The sequence below is a fragment of the Ceratotherium simum genome, chromosome 35, assembly GCF_057802395.1.
Source record: "Ceratotherium simum simum isolate JZ-2026a chromosome 35, ASM5780239v1, whole genome shotgun sequence".
Classification (NCBI taxonomy): Eukaryota; Metazoa; Chordata; class Mammalia; order Perissodactyla; family Rhinocerotidae; genus Ceratotherium; species Ceratotherium simum.
Genome location: NC_141934.1, coordinates 4,129,902 through 4,149,772, shown reverse-complemented (window position 1 = coordinate 4,149,772; position 19,871 = coordinate 4,129,902). Strand labels below are relative to the sequence as shown.

The following is a 19,871-nucleotide window of genomic DNA, read 5'->3' as shown; positions in this document are numbered from 1 at the left end:
TTTTAATAGGCTTTCTTCCCTAAATGTAACCACACAAAATTCGTTCTTTCACAAACCTTCTGTAACTTTCTCTTTTCCATTCAGAATTTGTCCCATGCCTTCTTTCTTCCCTTCTAGTACTTCAGGACAAATTTATCTTTCTTAACAAAACAAACAAAAACATTTCCATTCTTTATGTCTTCTTTACTGAAAATATACATCTTACTTTCCTTGAATATAAAGACGTTTTATTAATTTTTAGTAGCTTTAATTACATATATTAATTAAAATATTTAACCCTTACAGACCTTAATATTTAGTGAAAACTAAAAAGTAAGCAACCATGAACTCTCTTTTACATTACCATTCTGTGGCTTGGCTAGTTTATAAACACTTTTCATAACTTCTAGAAACATGCTACTTCATATTACAATTTTTAATAAAACACAAGACATGTTTACTAATAGACCCAAACATCTTTTAGTTTCTCTGTAATAAGAAACCAAAAGTAGATAAACTTAGACATATTCAGTGATAATGTTTCAGGATTTTATCTTATTTGAAAATGACCCAGATATTCAATGAGTTTTTTATCATTTAATTTCACCTGGCAAAACTTCAAAGTTTCAAGCTACCAGAGAGATTTTGGAAGTTATCTTAAATATACATGCCATAACACATAATTGTTGCTAACAAGTTCACCCAACACTTTTATTTTTTCCTATCTATTTAGTTTACTCGTTCCCCATAATTATATAGATTGGCTATAAAACTTCATCATACATTAAGCAAAATTAGCTATTTTAAGTTATTATTTTTGCTAACCAGTTTTGTAATAGAAATAACATCAGCTTATTTGACCAATAAAAGTAGAATAAAGACTGCATGTCTGCATCATATCCAATGCTGATAACTCTGAGGACATGTCCATTTTTATCAAACCAACAATCTTAAATAAGCTCTCATTTACCAAAGATTAATTTTTATCATGTTAACTTGACATTTGTGTTAGTTTCTATTACATTTAGAAATAATTTATGTAAGCACGTACTTTAAGCCAACTGAATAGAGCTCGTTAGAAACTATACCATCCAGAGGTAATATATCACACATATATATAGACACACACAGAGAGACTCTACAGCTATTGTTTTAAAATTACTGCCATGAATCAGGTACAGTAATACAAGGCTCCCTAGGTATTGTCGGGGGAAAGAGGGAGAATCTCCCTCTGCCCTTTCCCTTAAGGTTCTTATGGCTGGCCAAATAATTAACAAGACAGGTTAGCAGGAGAAAATAATACCAAGTTTAATAACATGTATACATGGGAGAAACTCAGAAATGAGCAACTCGTCCCTCTGTCTAAGCTGCTTGCTTAAGTATTGCAGCTAAAGGCGAGGAACGTGTTGGGGGTGGGTAGTGGCCTGGGACTTCAGAGGGCAGGAGGACAATTCTTTTCAGGGTCATCTATAGATAATGAGGTCAGGGAGAGACAAAGTTTTTGATAAAAGAGGCTTGGTGCCTCTCCCATTGTAACATCTATTTTACATTATCTTTATAGCCATCATGATAGAAGATCTGTTCCAGGAATGAGCCACCATGTCAGATTCTTTAGGCAGTTAGTGGGGGAGGTCAAATGTCCCTCAGAGAAAACAATCAAGGTAAAGAGATATATTTCAGGGTGGCCAAATTTTGATCTCCCACAGTATAAATCCAAATTTTAACCTTTTTACTAATATTTATGGAGAAGACACTCAAGATGCTAGATTTTTGGTGAGGGTGTTCTTATGCTGTTTTTCTTTCTGTTTTTTTTTTTTCCTTCAGTCTTAGGAATCAGTGATGGGCTGGATATTTCCCAGAAAGTTTGCCAGCTCTTTGAGATAAGGGAAATGGGTGGACCCTGAACTGCCTCTAGAGCTGCATTTACAGTCTTGCAAGGATTTTTTAAGGACAGTTGTTCTTAATTCCTCAGAAATTGGGTTGTAACTTGAATGACATTATAGGTTGATCTACCTGTCCATCCACATCACAAAGGCACAGAGAAACCATTCAAGTTTTCTACAAGATGGAGTTTCCAGGGCGAATTTGCCTTATCAGTTTCTAACATCCCAAAATCTGTGAGGATTTTGAGAGGAACAGGGGAGGCTTTGGGATTGGAAAAAGGACAAGTGAACTTTGAACTATCTTCTAGAGCCATACCTCTGGCCCTGCAGAGATTTGCAAGACAAAGATGATTGCTTCCAGTTCCCCAAAGAACTGGATTACAGTCTGAATGATAAAAGATGCTGACCCACCCTTTCAGCTACATTTTTCCAATTGCTTCTTTATGTCAGGGACACTTTGTAACTTAAGTGAATCAAAATATTTTTACGTTCTGAAACTTCAGGACAATGTATCACACCTTTAAAAAGTCTGCAGAAAGTGCTTAATAAAGGCCCTTTTTCCAAGTGCACAATTCCACTGAGACCAATTTACCCTGCGGGGAGTGGAGGTTTTATTAGGATCTATAAGACCACCAGAGGAAGCTGAGACTCCAAATTTGCTTAAGTTCTTAAAACTAGTCATTATGAAAGCTCTCTAAAAAACTGTTCCAATTTAGAAGTTCTTCCCGTTTAAGGATCCATCCTCCAACCATTGAGGAGTAGTATCTCAACAGCAACTCAAACCAATAAGCATTTATGGCTTAACTAGGATGCAAGAGGTGGCTCCAAAAGAGAGTGCAAAAGCAGCAGCCCTCACAAGATCCAGAAAGTTCACTCCCAAAAATAGTCCAAAAAAGCAAAGGCTTCTGCTGCATAGGTGGTAGTGCACTAACAAGCAACAAAGGTTGAGATGACAACGGCTCCCGAATGGACTGGGACCTCTCATGACAAACTCTCCTGAGAGCTGATACAGCTGGACAAGGAGAGCACATCTCAGAGGCCCAGTCTACTCCACTGGCCACCAAGATGCACATCAGTACATGCATCCTCCAGATGATGGAGACCAAAGAGGTCACAAAGCCAAGCTCTCAAGACATAGAACAAGACAAAAGAAAAGAATTTCATGTTATATGCACATTAGCAGCTTTAGCTATAGCTTGGGTCTCTTGGAGCCAAACTAATAGCTAGGAGAGAAGTGCCTCAGGGTTGGGGATTCTGTGTTGTTTTACAGAATACCGCATTGCACGGAAATTTTCTTGAGGTTGGGGGGGGGGGCCTGTCATCATCTACCCCATTCACTGACCAAGTTATCCTATCACAGGAGTCTTCTGGAGGTGGTGGGCACCCTAATGGCTCTTAACTGCTCCACCCATGCCCACCAATTTCGTGGTCTTTTTTGCCTTCCAAGAGGCCCCTTAGCAATAGCTTTCACCTTACGCACATACTTAACCTACAGCACGCACATACTTAACCTACAGCAAAGTTTAATGAGGGCACGCCCAGACAAAAGGCTTATGGAGATACCTACATCTTGCCCTATGATTTTTATGACAAATGACACAAAAGACAAAGACAGGGAAAAATCGTGACCATCTCTGGGAGGATAAGGATCAATAAACCAATGAGTATTCAAACCTAATTTCTCACGGTCGCTGAATGACCCATCATCTGGCCATTTTCTCCAGAGTTTAAAGAGTATTGCAGCCATGCGGTGTTATAAAAGAATATCACCTTTTCCTGTTTCATAGGCTCATAGCTAAAAGTCACCCAGTTTAGGAGAATGCAGCCTAATGGGCTACAGGTGGGGATTGGATTAGCATTTCCCATGGTTTCATAATTTAGAGACAGCCGGTCAAAAGTATATTTATGCTACAGCGAGAACCAGATGGTGAAAATTTTGGGAGTCCCTGAAACTAAGACCCTCACAATGAAGGCCAAACCAAGGCTTCCTTCTAATGGCAAATGTAACTGCCCTGACGTTGATGGCAGTTTGGTAGGACCCTTAGCCACAAAATGGAGTACAACCATATTTTTGCTGAACTGTAATTTGGGACCTCCAACCTGATGGTTATTAAGCCAAGCCCTAAGGACACCAAACAAGCTTGGTAGGATTGTGCAGTTCTTTGTAAACATTTATAGCTCCTGGAAACTTTAGGTGTCAGAAGGTGGCGAGCTCAACTCTTTGAAGAAATTTCTCTATTACCTGGCTCTTAAAAACGAGCCCCAAAGTGGCCACTGTAATTTTAAATTATTCCAAGTTATGTTGCCAGCTGTTTACAGTTATCCCCATTTTAGGGAGCTTTTTCCAAAGTGGCTGGAATAGTCAAAGTAATTTCTAAAGAGTGTTTGTTACGATCACCAAGAAACTCTGTCCCCAGTCAACCCAATTCAGACAAACACAGAATACAATTCTACATATAACACAGACCAGAATACTAGCTAGTTTTCCAGGAGTAGCTCAGAACCAGTGCCAGGAGCTACTCAAAACCAGACTGCCAGGGGCAGCTCACAACCAGAGCCAGGAGTTGCCCAGATCCAGAAGCCACTCCATCAGTGAGCCTTTTATCCTGCCTCTAATTACCTTGGGTGGTTCAGGCCCAAGGTTCAGGTCTCAGCCCACCCGGATTCCCCAGAATACAAGCCAAACTTACATTTCCAGGAAATCAACCCTTTGTTGCTTTCTTTTTAAAGATTTTTATTTATTTTATTTTTTCCCCCAAAGCCCCAGTAGATAGTTGTGTGTCATAGCTGCACATCCTTCTAGTTGCTGTATGTGGGACGCGGCCTCAGCATGGCCGGAGAAGCAGCGCGCCGGTGGGAGCCCGGGATCCGAACCCGGGTCGCCAGCAGTGGAGCGCGCTCACTTAACCACCAAGCCACGGGGCCGGCCCCCTTGTTGCTTTCTTAAAGATCTTCACCCAGAGCCCAGAGACATCTTGATCCAGAAGCTGTTTCTTCTCCCAAAGGGGAAAAAAACACCTTGGGGCCTGGAGCACCAAAGCAGGGAACAGAAATCCCATCAGTGGAGCCTCTAGACAAAATTGTCTAGGCAGCCACTTAGGGTCGACAAAAAGACCCCACAACCTGCTGGGGTTCCAGAGCATCGGGCGGGCAGTCACAGGACCTTGTCCCTTTATGGTCACCAGTTGTTTTTTTTTTTTGGTTTTTTGTGAGGAAGATCAGCCTTGAGCTAACATCTGATGCCAATCCTCCTCGTTTTTCTGAGGAACCCTGGCCCTGAGCTAACATCCGTGCCCATCTTCCTTTACTTTATATGGGACGCCGCCACAGCATGGCTCGACAAGCAGTGCCTCGGTGTACGCCCGGGATCCGAACCGGCGAACCCCGGGCCGCCGCAGCAGAGCGCGCGCACTTAACCGCTTGCACCACTGGGCCTGCCCTCTTGGTCGCCGGTTGTTACTGCACAAAATTGGGTTCTCTTGCCTGATGTGCATAAACAGCCAATTAATTATGGCATCAGCCTTTGAGAGAGAAATCAACTTTATTTTTACAACACTGATCTGCAGAGAGACTGCGGGGGTGTGCCTTCAGATCTGTCTCCCCGATACAGGATTTGGGGTGAAATTTAAAAGGTTAAGAAGAACACGGTGGCACACAGAAATGCTTGGTGGGACAGGTTTTAATTGCTAGGCTTCAGGCATTGATGGTAAGGCTTTAAACATTTATTATGAGGTTCTAAACTTTTATGATAGGGCTCTAAACACTTATGATGAGGTGGGGAAGGCATTTTAACAAAGAACCTTCCGGAATGTGGGACCCTTCACATCTGATAAGAGTCGGACTTTCAAGTTCCAGTCATGTCCAGGTCCTCTGGGTTCCGCGGGAGAATCTTTGGTTCCTCAGTCATTTCAGGACAAGATTTCTTCTTCTGCACATGCTCTGACTATGAGACTTTGCACATTTTCTGAAAGGCAATTATTAATCACTCTGTTGATAAGAGACGGGGTCAGTGGAACTGGTCCTGGAAGGGCTGCGGTTATATAAATTAAAATGAAACTATGTACCTGGAGAGAAAGAAGCAAATTAGGGATAACGTAAAAGGTTACAACCCAATATCTGAGGCAATGAGAGCAAGTATCCTTGTCCCATAAATCTTTATAAAACTGAAAATGCAGCTCTACAGGCAGTTCAGATTCCACCCCTTCCCTTTCACCAATCCTAAAAGCTCCCCTGACTCAAAGCCTGGTAACCTCTCCAGGAACTCTTATTTAGACCATCCCCAATTCCTAAGACTGAAGGAAAATTTTAAATCACAATTACCCGAAACTCCTAGGAAAAAACTTGCATTCTTCTCTCTCTGTTGTTTGAAGTTGTAAATTTGTCCATATCTTTAGAATGAATGTAAACACTCCAGGAGATAACAGCCCACAGTCACCTGAGACTAAGCCTGGTAGCTCAATCTGTAAAGCCTGAGGTTAAAGAAAAAAAGGTTGGGGGAGGAGTTTCCTTTTAAATACAAGCTGCTAGAGGGACTCTCTCCCCCAAATCTAATTCATCGCCTCCTTATCTACAGCAAAGATAAATCTTAAAGTCTTCTCTCCAAATATTGACAACAAAAAAAACTGTTAAGCAGGTAACCTTAACTTGTTCTATCTGCTAGAGACACTATTTATAAAATACTGAGTTTTGTATTGTACCTGATTCATGGCTAAAATTTTTAAAATGAAAGCTATAAGATCTCTGTGTCAGTCTATATATATGTATGTACATTATACATGTCTGATATTTTTCTATCTCCAGATGGTATTAACAAAATTAACTTCTAAAAAGAGTTCTATTTAATGAACTTAAGTAAAGGCTTATATAAATGATTTCTAAATATAATAGAAACTAACCCAAATGTTTTTCAAGTTAACATGATATAAAATAATTTTGGGTCAATAAAATCTTGCTTAAGTTTGCTGGTTTGATGAAAGGCATGTCTTCAGAGTTATCAGTATTGGAGATAATGGAAACATACAACTTTTATTCTGTCTGGGTTATTAATCAGATAATCTCATGTTATCACTGTTATAAGATTGGTCAGCAACAAAAAACTAACTTAAATGATAGCTAACTACTTTAATGTCTCATAAAATTTTCATGAATCATCTGTGATTGTCAACAATAAATGAATTATATAGATGTTAATAAAATAAGGACTTTTAAGTGCAATTATTATGTTTTCTGGTATGTGTACTTTAAAATAGCTTCCCCAGGGCTGGCCTGGTGGTGCAAGCGATAAGTGTGCACGCTCCGCTGCGGCAGCCCGGGGTTTGCCGGTTCAGATCACAGGCGCACACTGACGCACCGCTTGGAAAGCCATGCTGTGGCGGCGTCCCATATCAAGTGGAGGAAGATGGGCACGGATGTTAGCCCAGGGCCAGTCTTCCTCAGCAAAAAGAGGAGGATTGGCAGATGTTAGTTCAGGGCTGGTCTCCTCACAAAAAAATAAATAAATAAATAAAATAAAATAGCTTCCCCAAATCTTTTGGTAACTTGAAATATTAGACTTCTGCTAAATGAAAGTAAATGATGGAAAATTCACTGAATATCTAGAAAAGATAAAACAGATCTCCAGATAAGATAAAACAGGAAAATGTTAATTACTGAACAGGGGTTTCTCTACTTTTGGCTTTTTCTTACAGAAAAACTAAAAGATGTTTGGGTCTATTAGTCACATTAAAAAACTTATGCTATGAGAAATGTATGTTTTTAGTAAAAGAAGGTATAAGAAATCGAGATAATTTTGTTAAGAAAATAAATTTGTCCTAAAGTAAAACGGGTTTTGGGAAGGAAGAAAGGACAAATTCTGAATCTAAAGGAGAAAGTTTATGGAAGAGGAACCCTGAGAAAAGAGTGTTGTGCATGGGTGAGCTGGCTAAGATTGGAATGAATTTAAGTAACTGAGTTTTTTTGTTTTTTTGTGAGGAGACCGGCCCTGAGCTAACATCTGCCAATCCTCCTCTTTTTTGCTGAGGAAGACTGGCCGTGGGCTAACATCCATGCCCATCTTCCTCCACGTGACATGGGATGCTGCCACAGCATGGCTTGCCAAGCGGTGCGTCAGTGCACACCCGGGATCCGAACCGGCAAACCCTGGGCCGCAGCAGCAGAGTGTCCGCACTTAACCGCTTGCGCCACTGGGCCGGCCCCAAGTAACTGAGTTTTAATATGAAAAATAAGCTGGCGCAAAATTAGAATTTTGTTTTCTTTCTGTTTGTTATAAGGACAAGATTTCTTTGACTTTTAATCTACTCCTGATAAAGATTATGAAAAGTTTTTCTTTACCTTTGAGTAATCTTCCTAAAAGGCAGGGATGTTATGTTTTATCAAAATAATTTCCGGTGCTTTATGTTAAACACTGAGTCTTTCCTATTACACAGAGCTAAGGTTTTGCAGCTATGTAACCTTTTGTATCTGTCTTTGAAATCTCTTTGTCACCTTGGTTAAACAGATAATTAAATATTAAGTTTCATAGTGATCTGTGATCCTATTTAGGCAAGTATTTTAAGACCTTCTTTGATATTTCTGACAAACTTCCCCAAATCAGATTCTAAATGAAGTCTTTGTTGACCTCTAGCTAACATTTTTTTCAGAGGATCCTTGAAACATCTCAAAAGATTGGTTTTCTTCTTTTATAAGGAGAGATATTAAACTAATTAGGCTTATCTGATATGTTAAATTACATGGGAAGCACTGTCAAATAAGAAATATCACTAGACTTTCCTTACATTATGTCTCTACAAGTATATGTTATAAGAATTCCATGGGCCAGTCCCATGGTGTAGTAGTTAAGTGCGCGTGCTCCGCTGCTGGTGGCCCGGAGGTGGCTGGTGGTTCGGATCCCAGGCGTGCACCGATGCACCGCTTGTCAAGCCATGCTGTGGCAGCGTCCCATATAAAGTGGGGGAAGATGGGCACAGATGTTAGTCCAGGGCCAGTCTTCCTCAGCAAAAAGAGGAAGACTGGCATGGATGTCAGCTCAGGGCTGATCTTCCTCACAAAAAATTTTTAAAAAATAAAAGAGTTCCAGAAATTATGTGAAATTCCTGCAAGTCTAAGATGTCCTGGTATAAAATGTTGTCTGTCATCAAAACTAAGGCTCACACTGAATATCAGGAAAATGCCTTATCTGATTTTTATGTAAAGGCAGCAACAGAATCTATAAATATTGGCAAAATGTGGATGAGGTCCATTCGGCCTCTGCAAAGAAGAGTCCCTTATTACCAGACTTTTGCCAAACTGATGTCCTTATAACATGCCAACAGTCTGCTCCTGAAGCAGAGAAATTAAGGTGGGGAAACAAGGCTGTAAATTCAACCAACAGTCAGGGCTATGGGAAATGCAAGACGGCTGCAGGGCTCTTCCCGACTCTGTGGCAAATCTTATTTTTCAGTTTTTACATTCTTTCACCCACTATAGGAAAGACTATTTCTGTCCCCAGAGGCCTCAGAACTCCTCCCCCTGGATCCTTTCAGCACCTGCAGCTGGACTTCATTCACCTGCCACTTCCTACGGCTCATCAATATGTTCTCTTTATTGTCTGTGTTTTCTGGATGGGTTAAAGCCTTTCCCTTGTCACAAAGCTGATGCCCTCCCAATGGAAAGGCACCCATTTCACTGGGAAAATCATACAAACATTAAGAAAACTGTTGTGAACTTCTTAGGATTATCACTGTCCGATCACCCTCAGTCATCAGGCAAAGTCAAGAAAACTAATGGAAAAACTAGATTCAAGCTGAAGAAATACTAAATAACATAAAACTACATGAGCTGAGAAAGATGCTCTAATGCTTTCTTTTCCAGATTTAAAGAAATGTTTTCTCTTTATCTATCAACTATTTGGTAAGACTTAACTATGTGAACAAAGATGAAATATTGACTTTTTCTCCCTACCTGATCCCTCCAGAATTCAGAAACTCTCAGGGAGTATTCTTATTTTCACTTGTATAAATAATAAGGCCAAGTTTTTAATATATACAAATTAGTTTTGCTGTGATTATCTTTGGGGAAAAAATGAGGGTACTTATAGAGAGAAAAATGATGTTTGCACCTTTGTACATAGTAGATTCTAGTCCTGTTAACTATCTTCGAGGTTTGTTATATACTGTGGACTGGACTCTTCCGGCCTAAGGTACTGCCTTCAGTCTTGCTGACTGCTCACAGTGCCCTCTTTGGAAAACATGAACTGACTCCACATGAGACCGTCACCAGCACATCAGTGTCTCTTGGTTCACAACCTTCTGTTGTTCCTCTGTTGTCTTATGTGAGTCTGACCAGCTACTGTAAGTCTCTACTGTCTATTGCTCAAGCCCATCATCAGCAGGTTAAAGACAGTCTCCAGGATTCAAATTTGAAGGATCCTGTTGGTCACAGTCCAGAGCCTGGTATCAGGTATTTTGGAACCATCATAAGAGGAAGACAGGCCTTGAACCCCATTGGTAGGGACCTTACCAAGTGCTCCTGACAACTGACACTGCTACAGAGCTAGAAAGTGTCCTATGTGTCCCCTTTTGGATACACCTTTGTGTGTGATTACTATGGGGAACCATGGGCTTATGAATGTGTAGACAGCTGGCATATGGCAGGACAATGCCTTTTAGGACACCATAGTATTCCATTTCAAGTCCTTGTTAAAGAAGAAACCCAACCACCATCTCATAGGTCTAGGCAAGACTTGAAGACCTCCTTTTTATACCCCATCTACTCTCCATTACCACTGGATTGACGTTGTCCATGATAAGCTGTTGATAAAAAATGTATCCCTAACCATACCTACAGTGGCAAATTCTACCACTCGAGCCTTAGCTCAACAACAACAATCCCTGATTCCCTAGCGAGGGTTCCATTAGATAATCGAATGCACTCCACTATCTCCTCGCAGAACAGGGTGGCCTCTGTATCACAGCCAACACCTCCTGCTGTACCTGCATCAACTGTTCTGGTGAAGTTGAATTAGAACTTGGAAAAATTATAAAAGCAGCACAAGATGACTGGGGTCTAATGTCTTTCAGTGACACCCTCTGGTGCTTATCGATGTTTTCAGCTGGCTTCCTTCAGGTACAGGTTCATGGATGAGATCAGGATTCAAATATTGTTATGATTATCATTGGAATTTTGCTGTGTGTACTTGTAATTAAGCTTCTTATGCTACTACTCACTCAGGTCTGCTCTAGAACTTCTACAAACACCAAGATTATGGTTGCTCAATGTATTGAAATGATAGATAAGGCTTATTCAGCTGAACTTTCAGGTAACCAGATGAAATTCCCAGGCAAGGAAACTGCCTAAGATTTATTACCTGACCACCTCCCTGTTGCTCAAATATGGCCTAACTCTTCTGACACTGACGCCTTGGAATAGACGTTGGGAAAAAAATATTAATTTCCTCCTGATGTGGGACATGACTCTCTGAGACAGGCCTATCCCAGTGATGTGGGATTAAACAAATCTATGGTTGATCAATGATGCTTTCAGAGAAAGATCTCGATCAAAAGGGGAAAACATGAAATGTGAAATAAAATGGAGTCACTTATGTTTAAGAGCTTTAAAATGGAGCTGGGAAGCCATGAAGGAAATGTGTCTTATGCACGTCCTCATGGAGCAGAACGTGAACCTTTTTTGGTTTCATGGGTGAGCAAGAGTGGCCCTGAGCTGAAACCTGTGCCCATCTTCCTCTATTTTTTGCATGTGGGATGCCACCACAGCATGGCTTGATGAGAGGCGTAGGTCTGTGCTTACGATCCAAACCCGCAAACCCAGACTGCTGAAGCCCAGCGTGCTGAACTTAACCAGCACCCCACCAGGCCAGCCCAGAACATGCACTTTTGAACTGAGTAACGCTGCAAGAAACCTGCAGCTCCTCACAGTGAGGGACTGTTGCCTCCCTCTAGCTAGCCTTAGCAATTACTTTTAGCCAAGATTAGCGTTCTGCCTGAAACTCAAATTAACATTCTATGTAATGCAAACTTCCCTTCTGTGCCTTTAAAGCCTCCGATTTTTACTCCCTAGCAGGACGCTATTTGGGTTTCTACCTGAATCTGTGCTCCCTGAACTGCAATTCTTTGATCCCAAAATAAACACCTCTCTGCCTCTCACTTGCGCTCTTATTTTAGGTTAATCAGGCCAGTGGTCTGTGTCTGACGGCTGCCCAGCACTTGGATTTCTGTTTTGACTCGAGCCAGAATATCAGCAAAAGTTGCAAAGCGAATATGCTCCTGACTTTTTCGATTTGTTCTATCTTCTAGGCTAGCCTGAAAGCTGACTCTATAAAGAAGCCCTTTGCACAGCGCTGCAAGACTTCGTTCAAGTCCTTGAGGATTTTCCAGCAAAGACAGAGCTCTGTTAGCGTCTCTGTGGGGCGTGTCTCATACACTCCTTGAAAAACCTTATTACTGACTCCCACCTCTGAGCACTGCCCTACACAGAGGCCTCACCCGTACTGTGACTATCACATTTGGAGACACACTGAATCATGTGAACATGCAGGCCAGGATCACGCCAAGGCCTCCCTCCGGCTGCTCCGGAGCCAAGCAGCCCCCACTGGGGCTCACAAGCGGCCTGGGAAGGGAGCCTCGGGGCCCCGTCCTACGGATGAGGAAACTGAGGCTCGGAGAACTCGAGCCCCACTGGGAGGAGGGCTCGGCCGGGACCCACATCGCTGGGCGACCCGAGGCTCAGCTTTCACCCCGAGCTCCCTTCCGCCGGCCCGTTCACGAGCGTTAACCGAGCACACGGGGCGGGCGTGAGAGGCGGCAGGAAGACTGCAGGAAGGCGCGGCCGGCCCCGGGGTCCCGCCGGCCCGGCCCGGGGCTCGCGGAGGAACCAGACGGCTTCGGCGGAGGTTCCGGGAGGCCGCCAAGACGCGAGGCGGTCCCGCGCGCGGCTCCCGCCACTCACCTTTGCGGTACACAGCGTCTCTCACCTCAGGGACGGAGCCCATCATTCAAGTGCCGGGCACTGAAATGTCGTCATCAAGGTGCGCGAGGCGTCACGCCCCTGGCCTGGCGGGAAACGCGGTGCAATCATTGGGGTCGGCTACCTCAAAAAGTGCGTACACACACACACACACACACACACACACACACACACACACACAGACACACACACACACACACACACACACACACACACACACACACACACACACACACACACACACACACACACACACACACACACACACAGAGTGCATGCACAAAACCCAGGCCTTCCGGGTTTATGGAAACCCCCTCTGAATACGCGTGCGCAGTGGGGACAGCTCCGCCCCTTAAGCCTGAGCTCACGCAGTGTATCCAAGGCAACTGAGTGCGCGCGCGCATAAGGAGAGGCCAGTTATTCGGGCCCTAGAAGCGCGCCCCCGATTGGGGATCCGGCGCGGAACAATGACGCTGAATGTATTGACGGCCTTTCCTCCATCAGGCATTTATTGAGTGCCCACTGTGTGCCAGGCACTGCGCTGGGTGCTGCTACCTAAGCGAGAACGATCGATGCAGCTGAGCAGGGAAGCCTTAATCGCCGATGAGCGGGTCTCTGCGGTCGACCACGTTTTCCCCACATCTAACACACCACTCGACACGTACATGTCCCACGCCTACATGTCTGCAGACCGAACGGCCCCTGGCTGCCCTAGACGCTCAGGGTGCAAAGGCCTGAGTGGCAGAGCGCTGGGCTTAGGTGTGAGGGGCCTCCTCACTCTCGAGGGTCATGACTGGGGGATGAACAGGTGCTGGTGATGAGGTGTCACGTTGGAGCTCCAACTGCATCCTCCCCCTGTGTCACTTCTGCTCCCAGTGGCTATCAGAAACCCTCTGACATGCAGCCGAACCTCCTGGTCTGGCTCCCGGGCCAGAAGCACCAGGGCTCTCACAGACACCCCAAGACGGGACTGACGTTTGGGTGGGGGGCAGCCCAGGACCCTGTGGATGGGAGTGCCAGGGCCCTGGGTACCTGCGTCCCCTGTCCTGTGAGGCCCCGGGCACTCGAGCGCAGGCCTCCTCACTGACCCACGCTCTGTCTGCTCTCTCTCTGTCTCTCTCTGACCTCCAGAGGCCTCCTTTCTCTCTGCCATGAACTGTAGACCCCCTGCAAGACCCTCCTTTTCCTGGGTCCTGCAGCCTGCGGCCTCTCCTGTTCTGCTCCAAGGCCCAGCTACCACACACTTAGCTCTCTCTCCTTGGCCCCCCGGTGCCCTCTGGTTCTCTTGCTGCCGGTTCTCTCCTTTTACAGGTTGTGTTTATTGGTTTATCTCTGGGGGTTGGTGCACTCTCTTGTTTCCATGGAAACTGCCATGGCCCCCAGAAAGGCAGAGCAGCTTCGAGCTGCAAGGGCAGGACCCTGCAGGCCATCCCTGCCATGCAGCTTAGAGACCAAGGACAGGATTTCAAAGCTCACTTTATTAAAGACAACTGACAGTACTTCTAGAATGGGACCAACACCCCCGCCCCCCAGAGGCTAACTCTGCTGGGTGAGACTTGCACTCTGTAGAGGTGCCCCCACCCCAGAGGAGGACAACAGACCGAGGGGCAGGGAAGGGGCAATGTGGTGCGCTGTGGAGAGCAAAGCCCTGGGTGTAGGAGACACCTTGGCCTCTTAGATGCTGTCAACCACCTGGATGGGCAGCCTGGAGGATAGACTGTGACTCCTCTTTTCTTCCTGGTTCCTAGGCAGTACCTTCCAGGAGTTGCCGTGGGTGTGTGAGGGAGGGCCTGAGATCCCACAGGTGCTCTGGCTTTGCCCTCCTTCACGCCCCTCCCCACATCACCCACCAGGAAGTTCCAGGTGCCACCTGGAGCAGGGGCCAGGGAGGAGTGGGGAAGGGCTGAGGGGCCAGTCAGGGGAGGGGTGGGTGGATTAGAGGCTGGACTGAGGAATCGATGGGTGAGTTTCCAGAGGGAGAGAGAAATAGGGAACAGAGCCCTCCTCACTCGAGGGGGTGTTGAGTCCCACTCACTCAGGACTCTGGGTGCCAGGCCGGCTCCAGTGCTGAGGGCCCAGTGGGACTGCAAGAGGGACATGCTCTTGGTCCAGGGAGGGAGATGGCCAGATAAAGCGACAGTAACAGGGACGGGGGGAGGCCGGTGCAGCTGGTCTCACTGGAGCAGTAAGGGTTCAACAGGCGGGGGGACCAGCTGCAGTCTCCTTGCCCTGCAGCCCTGCAGGTGGGGTGGTGGGGAGGGGCTGAGAGAGGAAGGGCAGGCGGGAGGCAGATGCGGAGCCTGGATCCAGGCCACTGTTGGGAGCTGGGCCTGAGCTGGGGGTGTGGGGAGAGGGAGAGAGCGGGGAGTCAGGAGGTATGCCGTGGGAATGGCGCTGGGAGCACTGGCATAGAGGTGATGGGAGGATCCGAGGGGGCTCTGAGGGAGGTGGGTAGGAAGCCCCAAGCCCGGGGACAGGAGTGGAGCGCTGGGCTCCACAGGGTCGTTCTCCCCTCGAGTGCTCAGGCCTTGGGTCCTGCTGGGCTGGGCGGCCAGCAGCCAGGAGACCAGGACATGGAGGCCCTGGGGAGATGCCTGGTGGGGTAGAGGGCAGCCTGGGAGGGGTTTGATGGGGAGGAATGGGAGGGGAGCGGGCAGATGAGGGGCCATGCCAGGAATGTGCTATGGCCGAGAGGCAGAGGCCACCAGACAAGACAGCTCTCTGAAGCCACATGTCACAGCATCTGTTCACATAGACCTTCCGGCCACCTTGTTAATGGCAGGATCTGGGTTGGAGAAAATAAAGAGCTGTCAGAGTGACCCCACTGTGGGGCCCGTGGTGGCCCATGAGGACAACGGGGGTCTGGGGCTGTGGGCATTCACTGGCCTGAAGTTTCCCACAGAATCGGGGTGTGCAGTTGCTCCAGGCCGTGGGCTGGACGCCACTCAGGGGCTTGACTCTGTCTGGGTTCCTGACCCCGGGCATCGAGGTGGCCTGTGGGGACTGTCACCGTCAAGCTCACTCATTTCTGCCTTTCCCTGCAGAAAAGGGGAAACAGAAGACCCCGAAAGCACAGGGGGGTAATGCTTGCCATGGTGAGGATGGGGGTCACTGAGGAGAAGTTAAATGCAGTGGAGTGCTCTCTGTTGAAGTTTAGGGAAACTGGACGTTTTAAAAAGACGTCTGTCAGGACGTGTGAGACGAACTTGGTGAGCAGAAGCCGTGAGCCTCACGGGGAGCTGCGCCGTCCAGTGAGGGAGCCACAGGCCCCGGGGCTGGTGCGGATGAGACGCACTGGGAGTGTAGGTGCAGAGCGCATGCCCGGATGCTGGAGGATCGGCACAGAGGGAGTGGACCACCTCACGAATAACTTTCATATTGACTCCATGCTGAAATGATCATATATTGGATATTTGGGGTTAATTAAAACATGGAATTTAAATTAATTTCCTGTTTCTTTTTTCTTTTTAAAGTAAAGGGTACTAGAATAGAGTACTAAAAGTATTTTAAGAAGTACTGGATTTTTACTTTTTAAAGTACTAAATTTTCTAATGGCTACTAGAAAAGTTAAAATTACACATGTGCCTCGCATCACATGGCTATTGGACAGCGCTGCTCCAGAACATTCACAATCACAGCTGTGTGTGCGCGTGCAGGGTGGGGTCACTGCGCACGTCCACATGGGAGAGCACCTTCCCAAGAAGCAGAGGCTCAGTTCAGGGTTAAAAGTGCACGTGTGCACGTCCATGGTGCACGTCAGTCTCTGTTGTCGTGTCTGTAATGTGTTCTGGAAGCACTGATTAAACCCCTACTGTGAGCCCGGCCAGAGAGGCCAGCAGTACTGGCTGGTGGGTGCAGACCTTCCGGTGGGCTCTCAGCCAGGCAATGTACTGCCCTGGCCACCACCTTGCCCGCTGGCCTTGAAGACCTCGGGGTGGCCCGCTGTGCTGCCTCCCCCTGCTGCAGTGGCTCCCGCAGCGGGGCTGTTGTCTTTTCTTTCCTCTCCTCCTTTCACAACCCTCCTCCCACCAGTCCTCCTGTTCTTTTCCTTCCTCACACAACGTGCATTCACTACACTCACGGCCAGTCACTAATATTCTCCCTCGTTGGCCCCACTGGCCCATTTCCCCACGAGGGGGCGCTCCCAGCACGAAGGAGCGAGACCGCTTTGGGGGACAGGCAGGAAGGGATGGGAGCAGCAGTTCCCAGTGGGCTTTTTACAGATCATCGTTGTCAAGCGGCTCTGCCAGGAGAGCTGGCAGGGGATGGTGAGTGGGGATCACGGGGGCCACACCACAGAGAAATGGCAGAGTGGGTCCCACTAGGTCTGGCCAGCCCCTCAGCTTCAGGGGCTCCCTGCATCACGGGTGCTGACAGGCTGGTGCGTTTTAGGGTTTGCTTCATTACCGTGTCACAGAGCACTGAGCGGCCACAAGCTGGTTTGGGGGAGAGGCACCAACGTTGAAGACACTAAGCCAGAGTGTTTTAACATACAGTGATCGCTGTCTGTCTTTGATGCCTAAGAGGGCCCCTCAGGAACTGGGCCTGGGAGCACGACCCCACTACGCCCCACCCCAGCCTGCAGTCACCCTTGGCTCAGCCCCACCCTCCATTCCCTCTCACCCTAATAACCCCTCCATGAGGGAACTGAAGGGCTCCAAGAATTGCCCAGAGCGGGATGATGGCCTGCTTTCCTCGTTAGATGGTTTCTCAGTGCCTTCTGTGGCTCAGTTACATTGGTTTCTGATGTCCAGGGTTTATGGGCCTTGTCAGATTTAAAGGTGAACGTTATTTGCTCTTTTCTTCTTTCCTCTCATCCTTGAGTTTCCAGAAGGGCCAGGTCATTATACTGAGGGGGAGAGGAAGCTCACCTGTGTGGCAGGCTGAAGAAAAGCTGACTTCAAAGTCAGGCCCACATCTGAGAGCCGCCACTTGCTGGGGGTGAGCTGTGCCTGAGCTGTACTTCCGAGTCCTTCAGGAAATGCCCTTCGTGGAGAGTGCGTGGGGCCCTAGGCTCCCAGGGTTAGGCCAGAGGCTACAGAAGACCTACCTCTGCCTGGGCTGAGGCTGGGCTGTGGCTACAGGGGGGCGCTAACATGTTGGGAGACACTGCAGGGTGGTGGGGCTCATGCTCTCCTGGGAGACAGGATCCTTGCAGTGGGGACCAGAATATTGGCATTTGTACCAAAGGAAATGGGGGGTGACGGTTCTCTCTGTGTCTGTCTTTGTGAGTCACTGGTAGGCTGCGTTGGCCCAGCTTCACCCCACCACACGCTCCTGTCAGTTCCCCCTCGGCTCTGGGTTACCTGTTATTACATCTTTGTCATATCAAGTGTACACGAGACTTGATTGTGAAGCCCAGGGAGGCGAGGCTGGGAAAACCCGACCCCTCATATTTCCAAGCGTGGCACCACTGTAACCCTCCCCACCCACCAGGCAACAAAGAACACTGCTCTCTGAGGAAGAACTTTCCAGAAATTCTCCTAAGAGGGGCCGTCCCATCCCTGCAGGAATCCCAGGGAGAATTCAGTTGTCAGTATTAGCCTGAACGTGAGTCTGATGTCCTTCTGGAGGAGCCAGGGTCTGCAGTCTCAAATGCAGACACCTCCACTTGCTCAAGGTGACAAATGGTGACACAGAAGTGACCTAACAGGCTCCTAAGACACTTCCTTGTGTCTTTTCTACAAGAACTCACAATTCCCCGTTGCAGCCTATTTGACTAAGAACTGGGATGGAGGCTGGGGTTCAGCCAGGGCACACCTGCCCTGGTCAGAGCCTGCAGGGGAGACCCTGCTAGGCCGGAGCAGAGGAGAGCCCTGGCTGGGACAGGCCCAATGGGGAGGGACTGTGACCCAGTGGACAAGCCTGTTCCCAGGCATGTTTTGTCCCCATGGGGTCCTCTCACTCTCGTTGATGCTGTCACCCCTGAGCCCGGGGCAGCTACTCCTTTAATCGAGCTCTGGCCCAGGCATGGCTGCAGAGCTTCCTGGCTGTCTTCACAAAGAGAATCAAGTAAGCAAAGGACACATCAAGGTGTAGCTGAACCCATAGGCTCTATATGTGGAGCCTCCGTCTGTGTGACTCCCATGGTCAGGGCGAGGCTCAAGCAGTCGAGCCACGGCAGAGCCCAGTCACGGGCCCGGGAGTGACCCTGGAAGCAGGAGGCTCGACCACGGAATGTATTCAGGATCCTGAGGGAGGGCAGGAAACGTGTGTGAAAGAGCTCTCCAGATCCAGATCCAAAAGCGTGACTTCAGTACTTGATGACTGACGTGCTTCCTGATTGGTTCAGGTGTGGGCGATCTGGAGAGGAGGGGAGGGCCTGCGGGGGGAGACCAGCGGCCCTGCAGGGAGCCCTCCTGTGCTGCTGGCGGTCAGGGCTGACCACGTATGCTTTCCAGGGCGTGAGTCACCAGGCTGAGCTCCCGTTCCCCTAAACTGACCACCAGAACTTCGTCCCCCATTGCTCCTGGCATTGCCTCCGTCCTAGGAGAGCCTCCTGCACTCTGCCAAGGGATCCTCTTTGATGTGCTGTCTCCAGGCGGTGTTCAGCCTCAGGACTCAGGGCTGCCATAGGACCCCCGGCTGAAAGGACTGACAGAAACGTACTCAACATAAATGCTACTCAGAGAACATAAACACAGTAGGTGTGCGGCGACTGTGGGGCTTGCCCGGGTTCCTGATGGTGGTGTTCCGTCTGCTCAGGGAGAAACAAAGGCAGCAGTGCTTGCGGTGGAGGCCCAGCACTGGAAGCTCGCGGTGCCCAGGAAGGATCCAGCCAAAGGAGGCCCCGCCAGCCCAGTGCCACCAGGCTGCCCGGGGGGGTGGACCGGGGAAGAGCCCCATTCGGAGCAGCACCTGAGACGGGCGGAGACTTCTCACACCAGCCAGCTGTGGGCTCCCCACCCACCCCGAGCAGAAGCTCTGTGTGGCTTCCTCCAGTTGGTGATAAACCTTTTTGAAAAATTGAGGGTCCATTCAAGACATTTTCTGTCACCTTTTGAATATATTAAGGCACAAAGATTTAGAACTAGTTCTGTGTGCTGGTCC

General features: G+C 47.7%; 1 protein-coding gene and 1 pseudogene across 5 annotated transcripts in view; one reads left to right on the top strand and one right to left on the bottom strand.

Moving 5' to 3' along the window:
• LOC101392859 (cationic amino acid transporter 4-like) overlaps nucleotides 1-13,091 on the bottom strand; it is a 51,428-nt gene extending 38,337 nt beyond the window's left edge. The window contains exons 1-2 of one of the 5 annotated variants that reach the window (XM_087423887.1): nucleotides 12,804-13,091; nucleotides 6,183-6,331 (exon numbers count right to left, since the gene is read on the bottom strand). Coding sequence is in view for 2 of the 5 variants with exons in the window: in XM_087423885.1 (XP_087280011.1) it covers nucleotides 6,183-6,331; nucleotides 12,829-12,849 (170 nt within the window). In the remaining 3 variants the exon portion in view is untranslated. The remainder of the gene's footprint in view (nucleotides 1-6,182; nucleotides 6,332-12,803) is intronic. The other 4 variants (XM_087423885.1, XM_087423891.1, XM_087423886.1 and 1 more) reach the window with 4 other exon arrangements.
• Nucleotides 13,092-13,393: 302 nt separating this feature from the next.
• Nucleotides 13,394-19,698, top strand: LOC147912416 (uncharacterized; annotated as a pseudogene).
• Nucleotides 19,699-19,871: the final 173 nt, after the last annotated feature.